This window comes from Homarus americanus, unplaced genomic scaffold (assembly GCF_018991925.1).
Source record: "Homarus americanus isolate GMGI-L3 unplaced genomic scaffold, GMGI_Hamer_2.0 scaffold34581, whole genome shotgun sequence".
Taxonomy (NCBI): Eukaryota; Metazoa; Arthropoda; class Malacostraca; order Decapoda; family Nephropidae; genus Homarus; species Homarus americanus.
Window position 1 is genome coordinate 260,272 of NW_024719123.1, and position 25,186 is coordinate 285,457.

At 43.2% G+C, this 25,186-nt stretch overlaps 1 protein-coding gene across 1 annotated transcript in view; it reads left to right on the top strand.

Annotated features, from left to right (window-relative positions):
• The window catches only part of LOC121859927, a 161,837-nt gene extending 137,846 nt beyond the window's left edge, over positions 1 to 23,991 (top strand). The window contains exons 9-13 of the mRNA XM_042356886.1: positions 10,764 to 10,877; positions 13,643 to 13,762; positions 20,749 to 20,915; positions 21,708 to 21,972; positions 22,411 to 23,991. Coding sequence (XP_042212820.1) covers positions 10,764 to 10,877; positions 13,643 to 13,762; positions 20,749 to 20,915; positions 21,708 to 21,972; positions 22,411 to 22,439 — 695 coding nt within the window. The 3' untranslated portion in view covers positions 22,440 to 23,991. The remainder of the gene's footprint in view (positions 1 to 10,763; positions 10,878 to 13,642; positions 13,763 to 20,748; positions 20,916 to 21,707; positions 21,973 to 22,410) is intronic.
• The last annotated feature ends 1,195 nt before the right edge of the window (positions 23,992 to 25,186 follow it).

Here is a 25,186-nt window from a genome sequence, read left to right on the forward strand (position 1 = left end):
CGGGTCGTCGGCAGAAGGGACAAAATACCAGGCGAGATAAGATCAAGGTCGGAGATAACGCATACGACAAGTCAACTCTGTCGCTCTGGTAAAAACTAGATCGGGGACCACATACCCTGGCTTAGGAAACGACGGTGGGCCACTCAGACACACAAACAGACGGAATTAATTTTATCCCCCCATCCCTTTCCCCCTATCTTCCCCCTCCTCCCCCTTCCTAGCTTCGTTTATGTGGGGTAATAATATGTTGATGTATATGATTCCTCAGGGGATCGATCAGCGATACAACAGCTCTTTGATTCATACGCCATTGCGTCACTTGGCGAAAATTGGGAGGTGTTGGTGGTGATTCGTGTCATGGTCGTTATGGTTGGGCAAGGTGCTGTATACCCGTGTGAGAGTTTACCTGGATACTGTAAGAGGTGGTGTGAGGAAAGAGATAAATAAACAAAGTGATATACCTGTAGTTAACAACGTCTCTCTCAGTGATCTTGTTTCAGGTACATTCTCGACACCTCTCTCTCTCTCTCTCTCTCGCCGTCGTCTTGTTCCTAGGAAGAGAAAGGCGTCGGGTGGTTGACCTCTGGGTTAAAATTCACAGAAACTCGAGCGCCAAATTTTACCTCGACACTGGAGATGTGAGACGCATAAGGCTGGCAGCTGACTTGGCTCACGAGATAAAGATAATGGTCAAAATGGTGTCAGAAGTATATTGAGACTTTACCGTAATTAGATATGTTTCTTATTGTCATTTGAAGGAGAGAAATTTGTTAGGTGTAATACGAAGCTTAGATAATCCAGGTTACTCTTAAATTTTATCTGGACAGCAACAACAACAAACATTATCTCAAACCATTACCACCAACAACACCACCACCATGACCATCAACACCACCACCATCACCAACAACACCACCACCACCAACAACCATCACCATGACCAACAACACCACTACCATGACCATCAACACCACCATCACCAACAACACCACCACCACCAACACCACCAACAACACCTTCACCACCAACAACACCATCACCATGACCATCAACACCACCACCATTACCAATAACACCACCACCACCAAGAACACCATCACCACCAACAACACCATCACCATCACCATCAACACCATCACCAACAACACCACCACCAACAACACCATCACCACCAACAACACCACCACCACCAACAACACCATCACCACCAACAACACCACCACCACCAACAACACCATCACCACCAACAACACCACCACCATGACCATCAACACCACCACCGTCACCAACACCATCACCAACAACACCAACAACAACACCACCATCACCACCACAATACTCACCTACGCCAGCACCAGAACACTTACCAGCACCACGCCTCTGACGGTGAGGCAAGAAGCTAGGTGCTGTGACTCTCAAGGACACGTGCTGTATGTCAGAGGGGAACACAAGACAGGGACACGACTTTACTTTACTGGCCGAGCCCGGGGCGTAGACTTGTTGATATACCTTGTAGGCCACACAGAGGGCGTGGTCCTCCTGACGTGAGTGTGGGCATTGTGTACGTCAGACTACGGTGAGGTGGTGGCCATGCCCATGCTGGAGTGGTGTGCGTCTTACCCACAGCGAGGGCGTGGTTGTACATGAATGTAGGCGTGGTGTACAGTCCATAAGACCACGGTGAGGATGTGGCCACACTCATGTAGGCGTAATGTACCTCTTGACCACAGCAAGGGTGTGGCCATGTTAAGGTAGGGGCCAGGAAGCTGAGAAAAAATCGAAGGTGTGCGTGACTCAGGGAGGCTGTAAGTAAAGTCATGTTATCTCAGTGAACTCCTCCCAGTGAACAGTGATACAGAACACAGCTGTTAGGAATTACTGTTGCCCTGATTTAATAAGAGGATGCCAGGTGGTATAAATGTCAGGGGGTCCCTTGCTTTATACACGTACCAGGAGATTGTCATGGAGAGAAAGGTACCAGATACCATCTTGTTCTATATACGGGTACTAAAGGGGATACCGGAGGTCTCATAACATATAAAGGTACCCGTATCCTCCAGTTCATATAACGGGACCAATGGCCTGTGGGACCCTTACACCGAGGATCTTGTGGTTTATTCAGAGGTACTGGGGACAGGTCCGGTTAATGTACTGTAGATGTACCAGTCGACCTTCGAACCCAACACACGTAGGTACTCTTCCCCCTGAGACTCCGGAAAGACTCTGTCCCCTGAGACTCTGATAAGGCTCTGTCCCCTGAGGCTCTGGAAAGGCTCTGCCCCCCTGAGACTCTGGAAAGGCTCTGCCCCCTGAGACTCTGGTAAGGCTCTGCCCCCTGAGACTCTAGAAAGGTATCAGTCGGCTGTGATACCTAATCATCCCTTTCTACCACTAACAAAAATAGGATTGCCTGAAGATTAACCACACCAATGTTCGGGTGGATAATCTTCAAGTGAAATAAGCTGGAGTGTCTAATCTACAAGTGAAATAAGCTGGGGTGTCTAATCTACAAGTGAATAAGCTGGGGTTTCTAATCTACAAGTGAAATAAGCTGGGGTTTCTAATCTACAAGTGAAATAAGCTGGGGTGTCTAATCTACAGGTAAAATAAGCTGGGGTGTCTAATCTATAAGTGAAATAAACTGAGGTGTCTAATCTACAAGTGAAATAAGCTGGGGTGTCTAATCTTCAGGTGATCCCAAAACTTAATCCATTCTCAGGCGATAAACAACATAGATATTAATAACTCGAGTCTTGCGTCATGGAAGAAGTGTAATGAAGGGAGATGATGATGAGGTGATGTAATAAGCGGGTCATCATTATGCTGAGATGAGATGTCGTGGTTGTGGTGTCTCAACGAGGAGGCTAGCAGACGTCCATTCCCTCCTTATTAGTTGGCCTTGTTGACACGTCAATAGTGAGAGACTGAAAGAGAGAGGGAGAGACTTTCAACTACATAAACATTAACAAACAGAAGCTGGCACAGAGAGAGAGAGAGAGAGACTTTCAGATCCACAGAGAGTGACATAGGAGAGAGGGAGATAAAGAGATAGTTACAGGCAGATTAACAAATAAAGAGTGACTGAAAGAGAGAGAGAGAGAGAGAGAGACTTTCAGATCCACAGACACTGACAGGAGAGAGATAGTGAGACAGATTAACAAATGATACAGGGTGAGAGAGACAGACAAGAGATCAAGAAATGTGTCTAGACGTCAAATCCTCCTTAAAAAATACGCGTTTGTATATCGAAATAAAGCCGTAATAGGTGGATACAGTGACATAGGCCACCCACACGTATAGAAAGTGAGTCACCAGTACGGGAGAGTGAGTCACTAGTACGGGAGAGTGAGTCACTAGTACGGGAGAATGAGTCACCAGTACGGGAGAATGAGTCACCAGTACGGGAGAATGAGTCACCAGTACGGGAGAATGAGTCACCAGTACGGGAGAATGAGTCACTAGTACGGGAGAATGAGTCACTAGTACGGGAGAATGAGTCACTAGTACGGGAGAATGAGTCACCAGTACGGGAGAATGAGTCACCAGTACGGGAGAATGAGTCACCAGTACGGGAGAATGAGTCACGAGGAGGAAGGAAGAAAAAGGGGATCCCCTGACCACGATATCAAAAAGTTGTATTAGTGAGCTATCGTGTCCTAAGTTCCAAACCTCTTCTCTATCAAAAAGTTATATACAAGTAATTTATCGAATTCTGTCGCCCTAGACCCAACCCACGCAGTCTTAAGAAACTAAACGCTGGGCTTTGATAATACCAGAAAAAAACATTGTATACCGGTATATGTATACAATATATCTCACACACTCACACGGTCAGGGGCGTGGTCGTTCATACCAGCGCCATTGTAAAAACTTGTCTTATGGACATTAATATGAAGTGAAAGAGATAACGAGTTTGAACGGCCGTCATTTTGTTCGTTGCTCTAGTTTGCTTCAGCGAGTTCGTGATTGCAGTTATTGTTCATTTGTTTGTTGGTGAAGTCTTGTCATTGCGGTGGGGGTTTTTTGTTTGTTTTTTTGTTTTTGTAGTTATTACTCTCTGGTGGATGTGAACGAACGAGTCTATTTGAGGGCAAGATCGTGTTAGGGTAAAGGTCATGACCTCATGCTTTGTGGAGTGAATGGTGACTGTTATACTCTTTATTTACACCTGCTGCCTGGTAGACTACTTAGACCATCTCCTGACACTAACACCCTTTCCTACACCATATAATCACCTTTAAAAAGTTAATCAACAATTACTACACCATGCTTGTGACCTAATTCAACAATGATTGCACTTATTACCAGCGTGACTGACACCACCATAACACACCTGACACTACAACCATCAGATACACCATCACCTCCTTGCACCAGGTGTTACATAACGCCACTAATACAGGTAATCACTTCACATTGATAGAAAAATGACTCGATATTCCCGCGGCGCCATCACCCACAATTCTCTTTAAGTGGACTGTCACACATTATCTTGTCAACATAGAAGATAGATCATCGACTCGGGTCAATTTATAAGAGATTGTGACTAGATTTATCAGGTAAGTGAAATGAATGACTGAAGGAGGACTCCCCACCTACAGTAGCTCAGTAGGGTATTAGATATTTAAGGAATTTGGTCTGGTGGGAATTTTGTGGTCCTGGGCTTGTCGTGTCATCTGGCGCGGCTCTTGATGGGTGTTAAATTTGTCTTGGTATGTAGTGACGTAGATATTTATCACATTGTATTGAGGAATATGTTTGTTTACACCGCATTTGTTGACGGGAAAAAGAATTGATAGAGAATTGAAAGTCTTATGTGTGTTTTGGAGACTCGGCATGTGTTCCTACCAAACATTAGACTTGACGCCATATTGTCAGTACACAAGCGGTCAGTAAATATGTTTAAGGCAGTTTCAGGAGGAATTCTGGAATATATTTTGTTAAGTGAGACCTTTCACGTAAGATACCAGATAAAGGTCACAACCAGACAGTATAGTGCTATAGGATTCTCAGTGGGTCGAACGTTAAGGCTAGGTAGTTCCTCGTAAATTGAGGCAACTGAGACAGCCTTAAGTACGACACAGAGGCATAAATGACATCGGCATTATATTGAATCTGTACCCTAATTAGAAGCGTCCATTCCCTTAGTCATAGTTTCGGAAGGAGAATTACTTAGACATCTTGGAGAGTCAGCGGTGGAGGTTGGTTGAGTGGCTGGCTGGCAGTAGTCCCACTCAGGCCGCCGCCAGCTATGGGTCAGGCGCCTCCAGCCAGCCAATCACACACACACACACACCCTCTCCCGCCTGGGATCGACGTCGTGTTCCACTGTTGCTCTATAAGTAAACATTGTAGTTCTTATAGTAATCTCGAGCTCCATTAGGCTTGCATTGCGATACTTTACAGTACTTTATGAAATTACCTGACATATTTTGAACTTAGGTTGTTGATAGCAATTTTACTAAATTGTGAAGTTTGCTGGAATGTGAGTGGGGAAGGAAGTAAACCTTCAGAAATGTTTCGGAAAATAGGTATTTCTCTTAACAAGTTCCTGTTGTTATCGAGTAGATTATGAATTCAGGTATATTATGAATAGCGTTTTAGCTTTGATGGTTATTTGTTAATTTATGCGGTGAAGCATTGTGTAAATCTTGTTTTAGCTGAGACAGTGAAGTCCCGACCAACTCACGCATTTATAATGATAGCGGTCTCAGGTGTGAGGAGCCCTCCTTTAGCTGTGATGAACACCGTCTACCTGTTATGAATACCGATTGGCTTTCTTGTTGAGGCAGCTGACTCTCGCTTTAGCTGGGTCAATCAGTCCCAACATTTGCTGTGGTGGAGGGAGGATGGGGGTGAATGTGGGTCAGGGGGGAAGACATTCTTGTAGACAGATGTGTGGTGAGGGAGGGTGGCCCAGGGGCAGCCAGGTAATGACGGGGTGCCCACCAACACCCATACCAAGCGTGTGGGTACAAGTGGGTACGCCTCGCCCTCCCTCCCTCCCTCCCTCCCTCTTAGCCTTCTTCCTTACCTACTCTCTCTCTCTCTCTCTCTCTCTCTCTCTCACATGTATCAGGTATTGAGTCAATGTATTCTTACCCGTTCTCTGAAGTGTGTGGTGGTGAAGTGCGTTTTGAGAGTGCTGAATATCATGTCCGTTTGAGTGTGTCTGTCTTGTCTACGAGTCGTTGTGTCTGTGAGGGGAAAAACCGCACGTGAACTCGAAGTTACGCAACACCCTACCTTAGATCGCACCACTTATTAGGAGGTCAGACACCAAGCACGACGCACGCAACAGGAGAACAACTTTACATTCATCAGGAGGAACGTACAAAATGACTCGGCAGATATTGTTGAGTTCGGGAAAAATGGAACTCAGTTGATTATTTAAAGGTGACGCGGCGGTAGTGTTGTTGATACAGGTAGTAGTGCCGGGGAGGGGGGGGGTCTTGTGCCTGGGTGAGAAGAGGAGGTGGTGGAAATGGTGTGGTGGGTGATGGTGGAAGACTGAACTGGTGTAGTGGTTGTCGTGACGGTGGTGATAAGAGGTGAAGATGGTTGTCGTGGTAGTAGTTGTAGTAGTAATGTTGATAGTTGTGATATGGAAGCAGCAGTAAGAACAGCTGGAACAGGTGGTAGGGGTGGTGGAGATGTACAGCAGCAGCACCGTTACTGCTGGTCTGGGGGCACACCTGTACGGGTCAACCCCCTCCCTTCCCCCTACCCCAACACCCCTGCTTACCTTGGCCCGAGCCTGGGTCATCCCTTCCCCTCCATCGCCACCGCAGTGATACGCCTCCACCACCAGCACACACACACACACACACACACACACACACACATACTCCACAACACTGTCCCTCACACCTCGGGCACTCTCAGGACGCACTTTAACACACACCCCTCACGACACACTCACTTAACGGCCAAACATCAACATTCCCACGACGCTCCACCACACTACCAGCACCTCAACACCCCTCAACCAAAAGTCCCTCAACACAGTAACACTCCGGAAACGAACTTCATCATTCATGAACATACTCAGAATACCACCACCTCACCACAAGTCCCTCACGGCACACACTCAGCAACATAAGGGCCTCACGACAGATACATATACGTCACTGCTCGTTACAAGTCTCTCACGAGAGTACCACCTGAACCCGGTCTGGGTTACCGCCCTGCCCTCCTCCCTCACCTGTGAATGTCAATAAGCAGGGCAGCGGGGAGCCACGTCGTCAGGTGGGTCCTGATGTATGGAAATTCTCTGGTCTCCTCATCTTCCTCTTCCTCCTCCTCCTCCTCCTCCTCCTCCTTCTCCTTCTCCTTCACCTGCCGCCTCTTATCACAGTCCCCTGCTTCCTTTCTCCTCCCACCCTTCATCTTTTTGCAGTTCTTCTGCTACTGTTCCCTTCTTCCACACCATCACACTCAATGCTTTGGTCTCTCCCACCGCCAGCGTCTCCCCGGAGGTCGAAAGTCTACCATATGTCTGTCTTGTAATGAAGTCCAATGCCAGGAACCGGAGGAGTGCCGGTCCTGGAGAAATAACCCCCTCCCCTCCCCTTCCCTCCCCTCCCCAGTGCTTGATCGCTTGGCATAATGGGGATGGGAGTCATGGTAGTGTGTTGATCCCTGGGGCGCCTCATCTGTCTTGAACCATCGTCACTTCCCCTGGAGCCTGTACACTGTTGGACCACTTTCTTCTCCATTTTCTTCTTCTTTCTTCTCCTTCCTTCTTTATTCTCCTCCTCCATTCTTTTCTTCTCTTCCTCCTCCACCACCACAACCTTCTCTTCCTCCTTTACCCCCTCCCTCTTTTCTTCTTCTTCTCTTCCTCCTCCACCACCACCACCACCTCCTCCTCCTCCTCCTCCTCCTCCTCCAGGCCTTGAATTAGATAGTTCGTGAAAATCTAGTTTGTCGAGGCGTCACTACTGAGGATAATCTTCTTCCTGGGGTGACGTTCAGCTTACTCACTTCAGCTTTCTTACTTCAGTTTTCTCACCTCAGCTTACTTACTTCAACTTACTCACCTCAGCTTACTCACCTCAGCTTACTTAATTCAGCTTACTTACTTCAGCTTACTTAATTCAGCTTACTTACTTCAACCTACTCACTTCAGCTTTCTCAGTCCATCCCGTTGAGTGTTTTTTTTTTTACATGTAGCTTGTGAGAGTTGACCTGACCGCCTTGTTCAACGACTAGATTTTTGCAATTACCTTTTGTTATTGTAATATTATAGTTATAAAAGTTACACAGCAACTAGATTATATTTTAAAGATAATAATTGATGATTTTGTGTGCAACGTTCAGTTATTAAGGCACCTGAACCGTATCATTAAGGTATGGTAATTACCTTTTGTGTAACGGTAAGATATCGTAATTATCTTTTTTATGAATACCTAACATATGCTAATTACTTTTTGCAACATTAAGGTGTGATAATGACATTTTTGTTCAGGTACTATAAGGGTGAAATTCAATACATATCGTAGATGATGGTTTTGTCAGGGTGGGTCGTTTTATTAACATACCCGTGAATATATTCCTGAAGGAACTATGTGGATATATTAACATACTCCTAAAGGAACTATGTGGATATATTAACATACTCCTGAAGGAACTATGTGGATAAATTTACATATTCCTGAAGGAACTATTTGGATATATTAACATACTCCTGAAGGGACGACGTAGACATATTAACATACTCCTGAAGGAACTATGTGGATATATTAACATACTCCTGAAGGAACGACGTGTACATATTAACATACTCCTGAAGGAACTATTTGGATATATTAACATACTCCTGAAGGGACGACGTAGACATATTAACATACTCCTGAAGGGACGACGTAGACATATTAACATACTCCTGAAGGGACGACGTAGACATATTAACATACTCCTGAAGGAACTACGTATACATATTAACATACAGTACCTCTAGGAGCTACAACCGTCAGAACAATAGCAGCAACCTGGTGACCTTGTGGAGATCACACCCAGACATTCTGTACCCCACAATCAGCTGGTGTTGATGTACTGAGGGCCAGATTGACATGTAGTGTGTTGGTGGGATGTGATATGTTAAAAACTTGACTTGTAGTGTAAAAAGTTTCATGGACGCTCGTAATGACCTGTTTAAGTTGGGGGGAAAAAAGATGGCCGTCCCCGAAAAACAAGTTACCGCGTCTGATAATATTTTTTGATTGACATCTAGTCGTGAATTATATACTGTCTAGAAAAGTATATTAAAAACTAACAACTACACGTGTAATATAATTTTTGTTGCGATAAAAAGGATTAACATCTTATATCTTTTAATTTAAGTTCAAGTTTACTGTTAAACTCGAATGCTCAGCGACGGTGGCTTTATTTATATATATATGTTGTCATCGTATTTTCACATCGTGGACACAATGTACCCTCATATTTAACACCAGCATGTATATGGATGTTATGGGGCTTATTACGACGTATAGTTGGAAAATACATGTAGGGGCGTAAGTCTGTTGGGAGTATTCTTAAAGAGACGATGATGTCCTACCCATAGTGCACAGCTTCTCTTTCCAACCGCCATCTTGTCGCGTTCAATTATGATCAAAATACATTCATTATATTTCTGTCGTCATCTACAGAATAACAATAAAATCATTCGATAACTTCCGGAAAAACAATAAGTAATTAATATCAGTCACCACAACAAGAACTAGCATCGTCATCTTTGAAATTCTTGCCCAAACTCAATTAATAGTTCATGAAGGACTTCCTGTTGCTTTTAAAATCCAATTCCTTCGATAACGGTACGGTCAAGATCGCGCTACAACCTGTTATTTCAACTTTTCGATGCCTTTGTTTGATTTCCACTTCCGGTAGAGCTCATATGTAGGAGGCAAAGGAGAGAGAGAGAGAAAAAAAACGGTAGTGGTAGTAGTCAGGTGTCCATTGGTTGAACCCGTTATCCTTGAGGCCCAAGCACTAGCCAGCCAACCACCCTCCCTCCCCCTCCTGTCATCCCGGGTAGACTAGCCCAGGATCAGTTGTGACCAAGATCCACTGCTCAAGGCTAAGATGTCCGCTAATTCTTTTCTTTTTCTTCATTTTCTTCTTTTTCTCTTGGTTCGTCTTCTCATTGTTGTTCGTCTACACAAGCTTTCTTCCTCATTCCACTTCTTTTTGTTTCGTCTTCGTTTTTTTCTTATTCTTCTTCCTTGTCTTTGTCTTCTTATTCCCATTCCTCCTCTTTATCGTCGTATTCTTGTACCTTTAGTCTTATTCTTATTTTTCCTTATGTCTTATGCATCATCATTCCTTTTAAAATCCTCATTTCGGAAAAAATACGTTAAATAATCGCCAATAAGATGCCAAGGTTAATATAATCGATTATAAAACGCCCTTGTTTCTGCAATCAACTGTAAGAGGCCATTATTGATTATTCCTTTATCAATATTAATCAATTATCAAGGCCTCCGTGCTTTCGTGTACAGTTTGTGTGTTATTGTCATAGATGTGAAGACTTCCTTATTTTGCATCCGTTAACAGTTGGCTTATTATGGTCAGAGATGCGGAAACTTGTAGTACATTTTCCCAACGTAATTTACTGTTATTGAGATGTTTTGTTGTTATTATTATTATTATTATTATTATTATTATTATTATTATTATTATTATTATTATTATTATTGTTGTTACACTTACGAAATTTGACTTATGTGGATCACTAACCAGTTTATATCTTGTTGTTACAGATGTGGAGACTTGCCCCAACTTCGAGACGCCCTTCCACACCATCTCTACCTGTCGGGGTGTGTCTGAGGTTGTCCACGATGGCTCCTGCGAGAACAAGATCACTTGGAGCAAGGGTAAGTACCTCTTGAGTCAGTACTGGGGTAAGAGTGAGTCAGTATTGGGTGTGAGGGTGAGTCAGTACTGAGGTGTGAGGGTGAGTCATTACTGAGGTGTGAGGGTGAGTCAGTACTGGGGTGTGAGGGTGAATCAGTACTGTGGTGTAAGGGTGAGTCAGTACTGAGGTGTAAGGGTGAGTCAGTACTGAGGTGTGAGGGTGAGTCAGTACTGGGGTAAGAGTGAGTCAGTATTGGGTGTGAGGGTGAGTCAGTACTGAGGTGTGAGGGTGAGTCATTACTGAGGTGTGAGGGTGAGTCAGTACTGAGGTGTGAGGGTGAGTCAGTACTGAGGTGCGAGGGTGAGTCAGTACTATTGTAGAGAGTGGGGGGGTGGAGTTATATCACCTGGAGCAAGGGTGAATTTCTCTTAGGGTGCAGAGAAGTGTAGTAGGAGAATGCAAGGAACAAGACGGGATTAAAAATTGAAACATAGTAATAAACAAGACTGGGAAGGAATAAAATTAATACCGATTAGTCTCTGGCATAACAACAACAAAGGCAGCGTCATTGCAGTAATTACAACCAACACACAATGGCCTTTCGTTATCTAAATGCCCTCTAGTAATAACAATCTACTATTATAATTAGCTATATATTCAAGCAGGATCATTAACAGGAATTTATAATAATTAAAGAAGGCTGCAATGGACGTGGTTCATTAGCATAACACAAGTGACTATTATCGCCGACCTTGTAAACAAGTTGGGGTACCTCAAGGTCGGGGTCTGCTCCCACCTCGGTATTGTTGACTGTTTATGTCCGTTAGATATCATCAACATCCGGCAATTTGCTAGGAGGTGGCCCGTACATCTGGGCTATAATTAAAGGGAAGCGTATGTAGAAAAAGAGCAAGACCTTGATTGTTACACAGTGACTTTTTGAACCCTATTTCCTGTTGGTGTTTATGGAGTCAGTTTAAAGGTCGAATGGCGATGGTGGAATGTAGATTAGTGTACCGTCTGACGTGTAAATAGCAGTACATCTGCCTCCTCTGTGTGTGTGTTGGGTGACCTTAAGGGGTGAGGAGAGGGGGGAGGGGTAGTGAGAAGAGGGGCAAAATCTCCTCAGGGCAGGTTGGGGTGTGTCAAGGGGCCTGGCTTCCGGTGAGGTTGGGTGGGGCGGGGCGGGGTGTGGTGCGGCAGGTGGGAAAGAATGCTTCAGGAGAGGGCATGTGAAGGTTGGGGGTTGAGGAGGGGGAAGGAGGGAAAGAGAGAGTGGCTTGGTGAGAGGTGGGGGTCATGGAGTGAGTGTGTGGGAGGAAGGTGTTGAGTACAGAGATAGAGGGAGAGTGGATTGTGGAGAGGTGAGCGGAGTGGAGGAGAGTGCATGGGGTAAGGAAAGAAGAGAGTGAGTGGGAAGGTCTTGAGAGTATAGGTCAGGGAGTATATAGGCAGATGGAGATAAAGAGTAGACCCAGAGTATATGTTGAGCTGAGGAGACAGAGATTGATAAGTGTGTCCTAGAGCACAAAAAAAGTTCATCCATCCTCCTCCTCCTCCTCCTCCTCTCACGCCCTGGAGGAAATTGTTACACTCACACCTCCTGCCACCTGCTCTCTTAGCCAACTTTGGTCATGTTATTATTATGACAATTATGACCTGAATGAAAATTATATACTGCTTGCCCTTCACCTTCAAGACTTCTTACCACCTTTAACATGTCCCTCCAACCTCCTCCCCCCTGTTCCACCACCCCTGACATGTTCCCAACCCCCCCTGTTCCTCTACCCCTGATATGTTCCCCGCACCCTGTTCCTCCACCCCTGACATGTTCCTCCCTGTTCCCCACCCCTGACATATTACCCCTGTTTCCCCCACCCTTGGCCTGTTCCCTGTTTCCCCCCACCCCTGACATATTACCCTGTCCTCCCACCTGACATGTTCCCTCTGTTCCTCCACCCCTGACATGTACCCCTGTTCCTCCACCCCTGACATGTTCCTCCCTGCCCACACACCACCCTGACATATTGCCCTGTTCCTCACCCACCAGCATGTTCCTCCCTGTTCCCCCACCCCTGACATAATACCCCTGTTCCTCCACCCCTGACATGTTTCCTCCCTGTTTCCCCCCCACCCTTGACATGTTTCCTCCATTAAACACACACAACATCATTTCCTCCCCATTCCCCCCACACAAGCATGTTTCCTCCCTGTTCCCCCCCACCCCTGGCCTTGCCCCCTGTTCCTACACACAATATTTCCCCACACCATTCCTCCACCCCTGACATGTTCTCTCATTTCCCCCCTGACATGTTTCCACTCCCTGTTGCCCCCACCCCTGACCCCTTGAACCTCCTGTTTCCCACCCCCACCCCTGACATGCCCCCCTGTTCCCCCACCCCTGACATATTCCCCTCATTTCCTCCCTGACATATTTCCCCCTGTTCCTCCACCCCTGACATGTTCCTCCCTGTTCCTCCACCCCTGACATATTTCTCCTGTTTCCCCCACCCCTGACGCCCCCCTGTTCCCCCACCCCAAACGCATGTTTCCCACCTGTCTCCACCTGACATGCACCCCCTGTTCCCCCACCTGACATATTCCCTGTTCCTCCCTGACATATTCCCCCCTGTTCCTCACTGACATATTTCCCCTGTTTCCTCCACCCTAGCCTTGCCCCCCCTGTTCCTCCTACCCCCCTATCACCACCCCCCCCCCTCCCCTCTTGGTCATTTCCACCCCTGATGTTATTAATCCTTTCCCCCCTCTACCCCCCTCCCCCAGGATCCATGTGTGACGCCGTGTGTGAGATAGGATATGGTTTCTTCGACGAGCCGGCCCCCAAGTACTCCTGTGACGCCGGAGGTGTGTGGGCCCCAGCCGGCAAGGCTCCCGAGTGTTACGGTAAGTGCTGCTTCGGTCTTAGTCTTCTTTGTCTTGGTCGATTTTCATGTTTCCTGGTCGATTTTTCTTTTTCTTGGTCGATTTTTCTTTTACTTGGTCGATTTTAATTCTACTTGGTCGATTTTCATGTTTCCTGGTCGATTTTTCCTTCTTGGTAGATTTTCCTTTTTCTTGTAGTTTTCTTGTTCTGTTGTTTCCATGTTCTTGTTTTGTTTGTTGTTTTCATTATTTATGCGACTTTTCTTCTTTCTTGTCTTCCTTTTCTTGTTCTTGTAATCTGTTTGTTTGGTTATTCTCATTATCTCTATTCTTATAATTATCTATCCATCGTTCCTTTCTCTTTTTCATTTGTTTTTATTATTTTTGACTTCATTCCCGTTTCTGGTCTCCTTCACACGCGTTGACATACACACATACACTTCTCAAATACATTAATTAAAACATCTCTTTAATACAGCAACACGACAGTACTACCTAATACAGGAACACGACAGTACATCTTTTTACTTAATACAGCGACACGACAGTACATCTTTTTACCTAATACAGCAAATACGACATTACATCTTTTACCTATACAGCAACACGACAGTACATCTTTACCTAATACAGCAACACGAGCATCTTTTTATCTAATACAGCGACGACAGTACATCTTTTACCTAATACAGCAACACGACAGCATCTTTTACCTAATACAGCAACACGTATTGCATCTTTTACCTAATACGAGTACATCTTTTACCTAATACAGCAACACGATAGGACATCTTTTTATCTAATACAGCGACACGACAGTACATCTTTTTACCTAATACATAGCAACACGACAGTACATCTTTTTACCTAATACAGCAACACGACATTACATCTTTTTACCTAATACAGCAACACGACAGTACATCTTTTACCTAATACAGCAACACGATAGGACATCTTTTTATCTAATACAGCGACACGACAGTACATCTTTTTACCTAATACAGCAACACGACAGTACATCTTTTTTATTAATACAGCGACACGACAGTACTTACGGTTGTCTTAGTCTAGGCAGTACTCATGGTTGTCTTAGTCTAGGCAGTACCTACGGTTATCTTAGTCTAAATGAGGCAGTTAGATACGTTCATACATCTCCCAAATTAGTGGAGAGAGTTCTAGGTATATGTCTCTCAGTATCTCGGTCATCAGCATGAGAGATATTTACGACATTTATGTAGGATTAGTAGAAAGTCTCCCTGTAGCTGCCAAAGACGAGATAAAAATACCGGTTTGATTTTTACTCGCGATATTCCGGTCTTAAATTAATCCTGATTTTCTTTTCTTTTTCCAAATTCGGTTTTATAGAAAGAGAAGAAGGACTGAGTGACTTTTGTGTTGATGTGTAATAATTTTAGACTACGACGTGTGCTATTACTATTACTACCATCTGTCTGTTACTTATCTTTCTACTACCACCACAGCCACTACAATCATCAACCATCACTATTTACACGTAACCACTATCATTACCCCCCTCCCTCCCCCCATGCAACTACTACCACCAAAGCTTACCACTACCACCAACCACCACCATCTACATGTAATAGCAACCACTACTACCACCAACCATCACCCCCATGCAATCACACTCCCACCAAAACTTACCACTACCACCCCCCACACAATCACTACCACCAATACCAATCACACACTATCACCCATTTATCACTTCTCTCTACCACAACCACACTTCCTCTTTCTCTCAAGGTCTTTTATCTTAGTATCTTATCATTTTCTTATCGTGTTCCTCTACTGTCTCTTACTGTAATCGTCCCAAGGCTTCTTTTATAAGTGTATTGTGACTGAGGCAGTTTCCGGGGTTGATAGCGTAACAAGAGTCAACAATAGTGGTGATGTTTCCTGGGTGTTTTGTTGATAGTGTTAGGTTAGGTTAATGTCCAGGTAGCTAATGAGGTGATTAATGCAGTGTATGGCAGCTTCTGTACACGAATACCCACGCATGAAATATACAGACTTGGGTGCATACATACTGTACATACATACATACATACATACATACATACATACATACACACATACATACATACACACACGTATCCACACATAACTAACCTACCTATCTGTCCACACACACACACACACACACAGTGACCAACTGGGCACGGTGCCAGGATTCTTTAGTGGGACTACTTTACCCCCCTGCACTCCTAACATGGCTGTCTCACACGCCGTTTTCTCTACTCTTGACGTCATGTTCTCTACTAACAGGTATCTGACGTCTTGTTCTCTGCACTGACGTCGTGTGCCATAGGTTGACGTTATTTTCCATAGGTTGACGTCATGTTCCATAGGTTGTCGTATTCCATAAGTTTACGTCGTGTTCCATAGGTTAACGTCATGTTCCATAGGTTGACGTCGTGTTCCATAGGTTGACGTCCTTTTCCATAGATTAACGTTGAGTTCCATAGGTTGACGTCCTTTTCCATAGATTAACTTTGTGTTCCATTGATTAACGTCGTGTGCCATAGGTTGACGTCCTGTTCCATAGATTAACGTCGTGTTCCGTAGCTTAACGTCGTGTTCCATAGGTTGACGTCGTGTTCCATAGATTAACGTGAAGGAGCATGAAGGAGATAGAGAGAGGTCTTGGCAGCCCTGAGTGGTGGGTCAAGCGAGCGTCGGGAAAGTGAATAAAAACAAAACCAGTTGTGAGTTGTCTGCCTGACCCACTCGGCCCTTTCTAGGCTCTCGGTTGACTCGTCTCTCCTCATCCCAGTGGTGTCAGGTCCTCATTTGACCCCTACCAATAGTATCAGGTTCTCATTTGACTCCTGCTAGTAGTGTCAGGTACTCATTTGGTTCATAATGGTAGTGTCAGGTCCTCATTTTACTGCTACCAATAGTATCAGGTTCTTATATGACTCATGTTAGTAGTGTCAAGTCCACATTTCACTCCTAATAGTATCATTTTCTCATTTGACTCCTGCTAGTTGTGTCAGGTTCTCATTTGATTCCTGCTAGTAGTGTCAGGTTCTCATTTGACTCCTGCTAGTAGTGTCAGGTTCTCATTTGACTCCTGCAAGTAGTGCCAGCCCCCCCCTTCCCCGTGTCTGTGTGGATATTTCTCTACTTGTATTCCCGTAAACCTCACCTGTCACTCTGTACACCTGTGATCTGATACCCGTAGTGTTTTATATGTAAGGTGAGGGTAGGAACAGGTGTTGTGTGGATATTTCTACTGGTAGTGTTACACCTTATCTGTCACTTTCGTGGTTGGTCTTGCATAACTCTCCCTATTAGTTCCCTATTTTTGTTGAGGTCTGTGTGCCACTTAATCTACCCCCACACAAATTGGGAAAGGCATAGAGGTAATAGGTAAGGACATATGGAGATAGAGATTTGATAGATGGGTAGATATTAAGGGATCTAGTGTGTAGGTAGGTAGACATTATAGAGATCTGGCAGGTAAGTAGGTATAGAAACATCCGGTAGATAGACATAGAGAGGTCTGGCAGCTAGATAGACAGGTAGGTAGGCAGGTAGACATAGAGATCTGGAAGGCAGGTAGAGGTAGAGAGATATAACTTCTTTGGTTTTTCCTTTCATTTTCTCAGTTTCTAGTTATCACTCGTCTTGGTGACATTAGTGAAGGTCCTCACCCGGGAGTTTTTTTGTTTTTTTTAACTTATAATACCGGTGTGTCTAGTTTCACCTTCCTCAATCATCGACTCTCATTTGATATTTGTGATTCACTTTGATGTTTGATTCCTGCTTCTCTAATACTCGGACCTGTTCTGTTACATTTCACTCTTTTTTTATTATTATTCCTCCGTTTCCTCTTATGTCAGATTATCATTATTAATACTGATTGGTAACCTTAATACCTAAATGCTCCGTAATCTTACCTGTTTCTGCTCTTTTCTTGTTATGGTCTTGGTCGGTTTTCTAGATTCTCATTTGGATTTTAACACTCATTTGAACCTTGAGTTGTTGATGCTTTTCTTAGACCCCCTTAGCTATCTTCTTCGTCATGGCCCATGAGGCAATAAGCCCAGGAATGTGTTGATAATCCCCCTCACTGTCGCCTTCACCCCTACGTCCTCCCCACCACCATCCTTCATCCCAACCTGTCAAGATATTGTCTTATATTACCCTTCACATCTGTCACCTCCGCCCTCCATCATGTAATACGATCCCTCATTCCATTTATCACATCTGGGTGCGGGAGGGGGTTGTGGTTTATCACTGTCTTGTCAACCGTGGCGATGATGATGTATCTTGAGTATGTCAAGTGATTGTAAGGTGTTGTTGTCTCTCCACTTAAGGTCCGTTTTCTCTTCCTGTCAGGCCAAGGTTCTGAATTCTTGAAGCCTCCCCTTAACTGGAGGTGTGAGAATACATGTAGTTTTTGTCGTACTTTAAGTGAGCCAGTTAGGTATGTTCTCATATCCATTTAAGGGAACAATACATCATAACTGAGAACCTTTGAGAATTTGTTCTTTTGTCGTAGCTTAGGTGACTTGGAGGAACCTTTGAGAATTTGGGTCCAGATTCTCTCGATGGGTGTGAAAGGGGGCGGTGGTTGAGGTATGTCAGTTAGGCAGGTGACTTATTGGGTGTTCTCGGGTAGAATATATCATAGGTGGAGCTGTGTACATACCATGCCTGCACGCCCATCACTACACACCTAACTTTACTCCCCTGTAATCATGTGAACTCTCTTACGCCCTCTGTCATACCCACACTCATCCTCACCCACATATACATACCCACACGCATCTACCCACATACACATAAGGATAGGTTTAGGTATGTCCGAATGTTGGACTGTCTGTTTTTACAAATAAAGTTAAACACATTCTCTTCACCTTTGCTTTTAACATCATAATTATTCGTATATATGAGTAATGTGTTGGCTTGTGTCGCTCTGCCACATCAAACTCTTTACTTATGCTAATCTCTGTAAATATAACGACCACCTTCCTTTTCCTGTTACATAACTTCACCTTAAGGTCAGCTCCCTCTCCCATTGTGTCTAGCTGTGTACTTTCCCCCTTCCTTTCCTTTCATTTCCTTTCACCGTAAGGTCGATAAAAGTGAAGTCAGTGTCCAGGCCTCTTCCCTTGACCTACCCTGACCTCCCGCGTCACAGCTCCCCTCCTCTCTGACTCACCAGGTGGTCTGATACCCCTGGAGTCAGTTCAAGAGAGTCATTGGATCTTATTTTAATTCTGCTTATAATAGTGACTTCCGAGCTTAAGATGTGTCTATGTCGAAACAAAAGAACAACGAGAAACGCCCTCTTGCTACGGGGAAGAGAGGGATACGGTTCTCAATGTGTTTGCCTACACTTATTGTCTACATCATTATATGATTTAAGTCAGTAGACAAAAAAAAATGGGGCGGCTGGCTGATCATGTCAGTGTTTTAAATTATTATATGATTGTTACAGCGTTTTAAAGTATCATATGCTAAACCGTCTTAAGGTAGAAACACCGTAATGGTAATAATACCTGAGAATTACTGGTCCTTAAAGACGAGATATGAAAGGTTGTTGCGTCCGTCCCGTTACACCAACTTTCACTCAACGCTTCTTCCTCTTCCTCTTCCTCCTTCTCCTCCTCCTCCTCCCCCTTCTCATTCTCCTCTCCCAACTGTTGTTTTCATGCTTGCTAACTTCCACCCAGCTGTGTAGTGTCTTAGTATATCACCAGCAAGTAGTGGTGAGCTTACATTAAACGGCCCTGACAATCTCACTTAAAGTCGAAACAAAATACTACAAACAGTGCGAGTAAATGCACGCGTTTTGTGCTTCTTAGAGAATACCTGTAGAATTAAATGCTGTAGAAATAAACAATACTACGTTTTGGCCTTTTAAATCCGGTATGAATAATAGATGTCTTGGCCTTCCCTTATCACATTTCCTGTCGAGGTCACAGAGCTGTCAGCGGCATCATTTACAACTTCTTACGCCACTTTATCGAGTTACTTCTCCCGCTGTTTGACCCTTTTATCAGCGTTTGTGTCACATTATCTGGCCCTCTTGCCTGCACGAGGTCACCAGTGATCATTGCTAAACGTTCTGATAAGATTTTAATGGTCTTTGAATAGTTGTGATGATGAAATGTATTCTTCTTAAGCTCGGGTTTTGTACCTCAATTGACTTCGCCTTTGTTAGTGTTGTTATCGTGACACCAAAAATTTCAATTGTTTATCCGTTAATTTTTTTAACTAGTACAATTACTTATTTCTTTTATTTTGGCTTTGTTTCTACCTTTCACCTGCCTCGTAACAATTTAATTACTGTTTCTAGCCGGGAATTCTCAATCTCAGTTTATTTCTTTCGTTTGATCGTGTAGATGCGCTGAGACGCTTCCTAGTTTGGCCTCTTGTCCCATACCATCACTTTTCGTCATCCTGTGGCGTCTCTAGAATTTTCCTCCACTTTCTAGGGGTTTTTTGTTGTTAATTTGTTCAACCTGTTACTCGTGATTGCCCGTTTGTTTTTTCTTCACTGTACCGAGTAAGTGGATTGTGACCTAAATTTTTTCTCTTGTTTGTGTGGCCTACTTATATCTTCTATTTTTTTTCTTCCCTTTTTTAATTTTATCTTTCAATTATCTTTCTATTTATAATTTATATTTAATCTCATTGTTCTTTTTTTTTTTTAGTATTGTTTACGTCTCCTGACCAAACATGTTCTGGTTTCTATTTTACTTATAAACTTTTAACGGAACTTCCACTCTTTACAAATATCGTTTTATGACACTTTATCAGTCCATATGGCTATTACTCTACCTCTATTTTATACTTAAATGTATACTTAGATTAAAATTACAGTGGTAAATATACTGCCAATATATCTATCATAATCTACTTTTACTGCCACTAAGTTTACCATAATCTACCTAATAACTCTACCACAATATCTACTTTTACTACTATTAAGACATCAAGGTATTAATAACACTCCCGTCCCACAGAGATCGTACCCGTGTTCTCAGCCAACCTGCAGTTCAAGATCACCTACAAGCGCGCCAGCATCGAGACTCTCCAGCACCAGTTCGATGGCCTCGTCTACAAGTACAACGATATCTTCTGTCCTTACCCCGAGGAGTGCGGCATTGGCGACCTGCAGATCAAGAGCGCTGTGAGTACCCGACACTATAGTCTCTCTCTCTCTCTCTCTCTCTCTCTCTCTCTCTCTCTCTCTCTCTCTCTCTCTCTTGCTGCTGATGCTGATGTTACTGTTACGTTCAGCATGTGTTAGTGTTGAGGTCATATGTATGGTGTATTGTGGAGGATATTGTGCATTAGGGGTCAGAGACTTTTTCACACACACACATTCCTCGAAGATAAATTATTTCAACAGAGTAATTCCTTGGTGTGACTGTTGACTCTTGTGATGTATTAGGTGTGCTTTAGGCGCCACAGGACCATAAACTCAACATATTGTATACATCCGAGTTGAGAGTTGATGAAGAGTCAACATAAATGATCCGAGTTGAGAGTTGATGAAGAGTCAACATAAATGACTTAGCGTTTCCTTGGGACACTGGGGGACGGGCGGGAATCATAGAGTGGGAGGTTCTCATTCTTGCAGTAGTATGAGGATTGTTCTTTCCCTTTACTGTCCTGTTTCATACGTCTTCATAATTATAGAATAGATTTATTTGTGCTTTACCTAGTGTTTACTAGTGTTATTATTTATTTTAATGCAATTAGTATGCTTCTGTTATTATTTGACTATCATTGTTTTTATATTTTCCCAATAGTAAATGAATGGCACGAATAAAGGTTTGTGTGTGTGGCCACCTTGCATTATAGATGTACAAGTCCTTTAAGTAAGAATAAACAAAAAGTATACCTGTAGTAGTAGTGTTTATTAGTAGTGGTAGTTGTAGTAGTGTTGTTCTAACGAGATATGCACTCTATCCGGCAGCTTGATGAAGAGGGCAACAAGATGAGCGAGGTCATCATCACCATCGACACCCCCGTCTATAATATCACCGACCAGTCTGGCTTCATCGACCTGGTACGGGAAGCTGTCCTCACTGTCACCGATGATAACGCCTTCATGACCCTCATCGATTACGACAACATCGCCCTCGTCCTGCCGATGAACACGGACAGCACCTTCAAGGCCAAACCCCAACTCTGCTGCCACTCCTGCCCAGATGATCATGCATACAGGCTCGGCAACTGCGGTGAGTTTTATCAACCTACTGTCAACCTCCTCCTCCCCATCTGGTAGACTTTTACATCACAGCAACTTACCTCAGCTTCTTCACTTGATTTGGTCCCTCTCGATGCTTCATTTCTCAGCTTCATACCTTTAAACTGCATTACCCTTCAGGCTTCCTATTCTCAGTATCACACAAGAAAATTTTCCCCCTACAAATGTGAGGACTCCCCTAAATATCTCACTTCGGCTACGACTCAACCTGATATATTATCAAATTGCTGTGATGTAGTACTTTAACTGGGTGCCCTCTCATATCTTGTTATGGGGGAAATAACCAGAGAATCAGAGTAGATCATACTCTCTATATATACAGTATTATGATGCTCATCTTGCACACAATATATATGTGTTTATGAAACAGTGACAATGTAAACTGACCATGAGCCTTTTCTGTTCACAGTCCAATGCCCGACTCCAGGGTGTGTGTAGGGAACCGCCACCCCCCTATAGCTCCACCCCCTACAGTACCTCAACCACTCGTGTGCTTCCCAGCGCTTTCGTGTAGCCAAACAATGTGACTTCCAGCACTTGAGTCTGCCTGGTGCTTAACTGCGCCTGTAATTGGTGGAAGCACTTCGACCAATCAGCTGTCTCATTCCTCGATATTGAGAAGCTGATCTACCCCAAGAAACAACTGGTGCATCTGTCTTCTCTTCCCGTGTAACAAGACCTGCCCGGCGGCACAGTGTTTCTCTACAATAATTATAAGAAAAACATCAAACTAAGCCCGGTGATCCTCTAAACTAAACCTTCACAACCGGTGATTTTAGCTCAATCCCTTTGGTAAATTTTCAAAGATATTAGATATTTATTTGATTGAAATTAATTGGAAGACTTGAATAAACCATGGAGGTAGATTATTTTTATATACATATATATATAGGGTTTAAGTTAAAGAATTAAGCCAAAATAAAACCGTCCATATTAGATAAAAAAAAACTTAGACACTTGCTATGTTGTCCTTCAGTAGTTGTACCATGGCAAGGATACACTCTTATCTTTTCCCCCATTGACACTGTTTGTATGTGTTTTAACTCCCATAAGTTTCCCTTTTCATGTTTTTTCTTCCATTTTATGTCCTTTTACTCACTGACCATACGGTATATGGTCCCGTTGTGTCTTGTCCTCTGTTGTGCCCAGGTGTACTTAAGTACTCGAGTGCCGCGTCACTCAATGTACCAAGTACTCACACAACCCCGCCCCAGTGCCACTGAGTCATGCAGAGGAGTTACTTTTAAGTAGTATAAAAAACTCAGATTTAAATGATAAGAAAATACACAACAAATTTCGACTTTGTGGATTTGTAACCCTGTTAATAATGATCGTCCTCGCTGTAGACGTTTCCAAATTCGCCAAATTTGTCTCATTATTTTTCAAGTTATATTTTTTATGCTCTGCTGCAGACGCTCATGTTTTTGTCACGCACATTGTGTCAATAACTGTACTGAGTATTCATCTCTCAGTATTCTATAAGGATAAGTTGTTATTTAAAGAAAAATAGAATTAGATTTAAAATTGAGTAGCTGTTTAGAGCATTCTATTTCAAAGTGAATACACAGTTTCAGGAAAGATGAGATTCAATGCCTATTTTTCTCTAAAAAAAGAATAGATATCGAATCCCACTTATTTACAATAAGAAGGGGGTTGCATATTTTCTCTAAAAAATGGTATTCGTTTCCCCTTGTGTAAACAAGGCGAAGGATTTAATACCTTCTTCACCAAAGGTAAAATATTGGATCCCCTTAATACGATGCGAGGTTGTCAGGGACATTAATACATTGCAAGGCATTGTAAGGCTCATCTTTAAATAGTAAAATGTACTTTATTGCAAGAATGTGATGGTTACTGACGCCTCAGCAAAAAACTTTGTACCCTCTACACACTGACATGTTAATTTTAGTTGTTACGTGTGAATGTTGACCATTGTATATACCTTGTATATTTTACATAAGATACCAATAAATGTTTCTTTCTATATAAATAATGTTTCATTACCTGTGTTGTCTGTTAGCCTAGGCGCACATTGAGACGCAGTGCAGGGCAGCGTAATTTTTTGTCTGGTTATTTCTAGTTACACTGCACGTCAGGACGCATCGCAGCAGAAAGCAGGTGCAGGTCTGTGTCGAGCTGCGTGGAGTAGTGGTTGAAACAGTTTTTGCTCAACACGCAGACGTGCCAGGTGTTTCAAGGTATAAAATTATCAATTTTTGATAAGGAGGACGAACTTATAGAAGCTGTTCGGTATCAAAGGGTACGCTGTGACACAGCCATCCTGACTACAAGAAAACCAAGCTGAAAGATGACATATGGGTTCACATAATTGCAACTCTCAAGTTAGAAGACGGTGAATGTACTATATTGCTAACTAAAGCAAACAAGTAAGTTCAATAATAAAACTAATATTGAACACGAGTTATATATTTCATTATTCTGTCCATGATTACCACGCAGCAAGAGAGACTGCGGGTCAATGTGCCCTGCGCTGTCCCACTCTGCGCTGTATAACTGTCTTGCGTCTCAATGTGTGGCTGGAAATTAGAATATGATGAAAAATTTGGACAAAGAACTCAAAAGGACAGTTTGATGAAAACAATACGAACAAGAAGTGGAAAAAGGACGGTAGTCGAAAATACGAACAAATATCGAAGTATTAAAAACAATATCAGGATATGATGATAAAATACGAAAACAAATCACTATGTCGGTAAATGTATCTTCAATAGTACAAAAAAACCAGGAGGAAGTAGTGTACCATTTGTAAAATATGTTATCAAAACGACGGTTGTCCCCATTGCATAATGGACGAATATAATGTATCAACCATGCAGTAAAAAAAATCAAACTTATGTACAGTATTTGTTTGTATTATTATACCCTCATTAAAGTTCCATATTTTGAATTTTGTGTGGTCGTCAAAGTATTAACCACACATTCACAAATTAAAAAGTGATCATCTTAAACTTTGTAAAAATGCAACACCCAAAGTCCCAAACCCGAATACTTAAAAATTAATGTTTATTTACATTGATATGCTGTAGCCCGGCGGTGTGTCATGCTTAGCCACCTGTACACCGATAATAACTCTAACTACCACTACAACATCTGATTATCATGATTGTCAACCATGGGCAATCCTGAAAAACCGACCAGTAGGTGCTGAGCCGCCATGAAGAGCA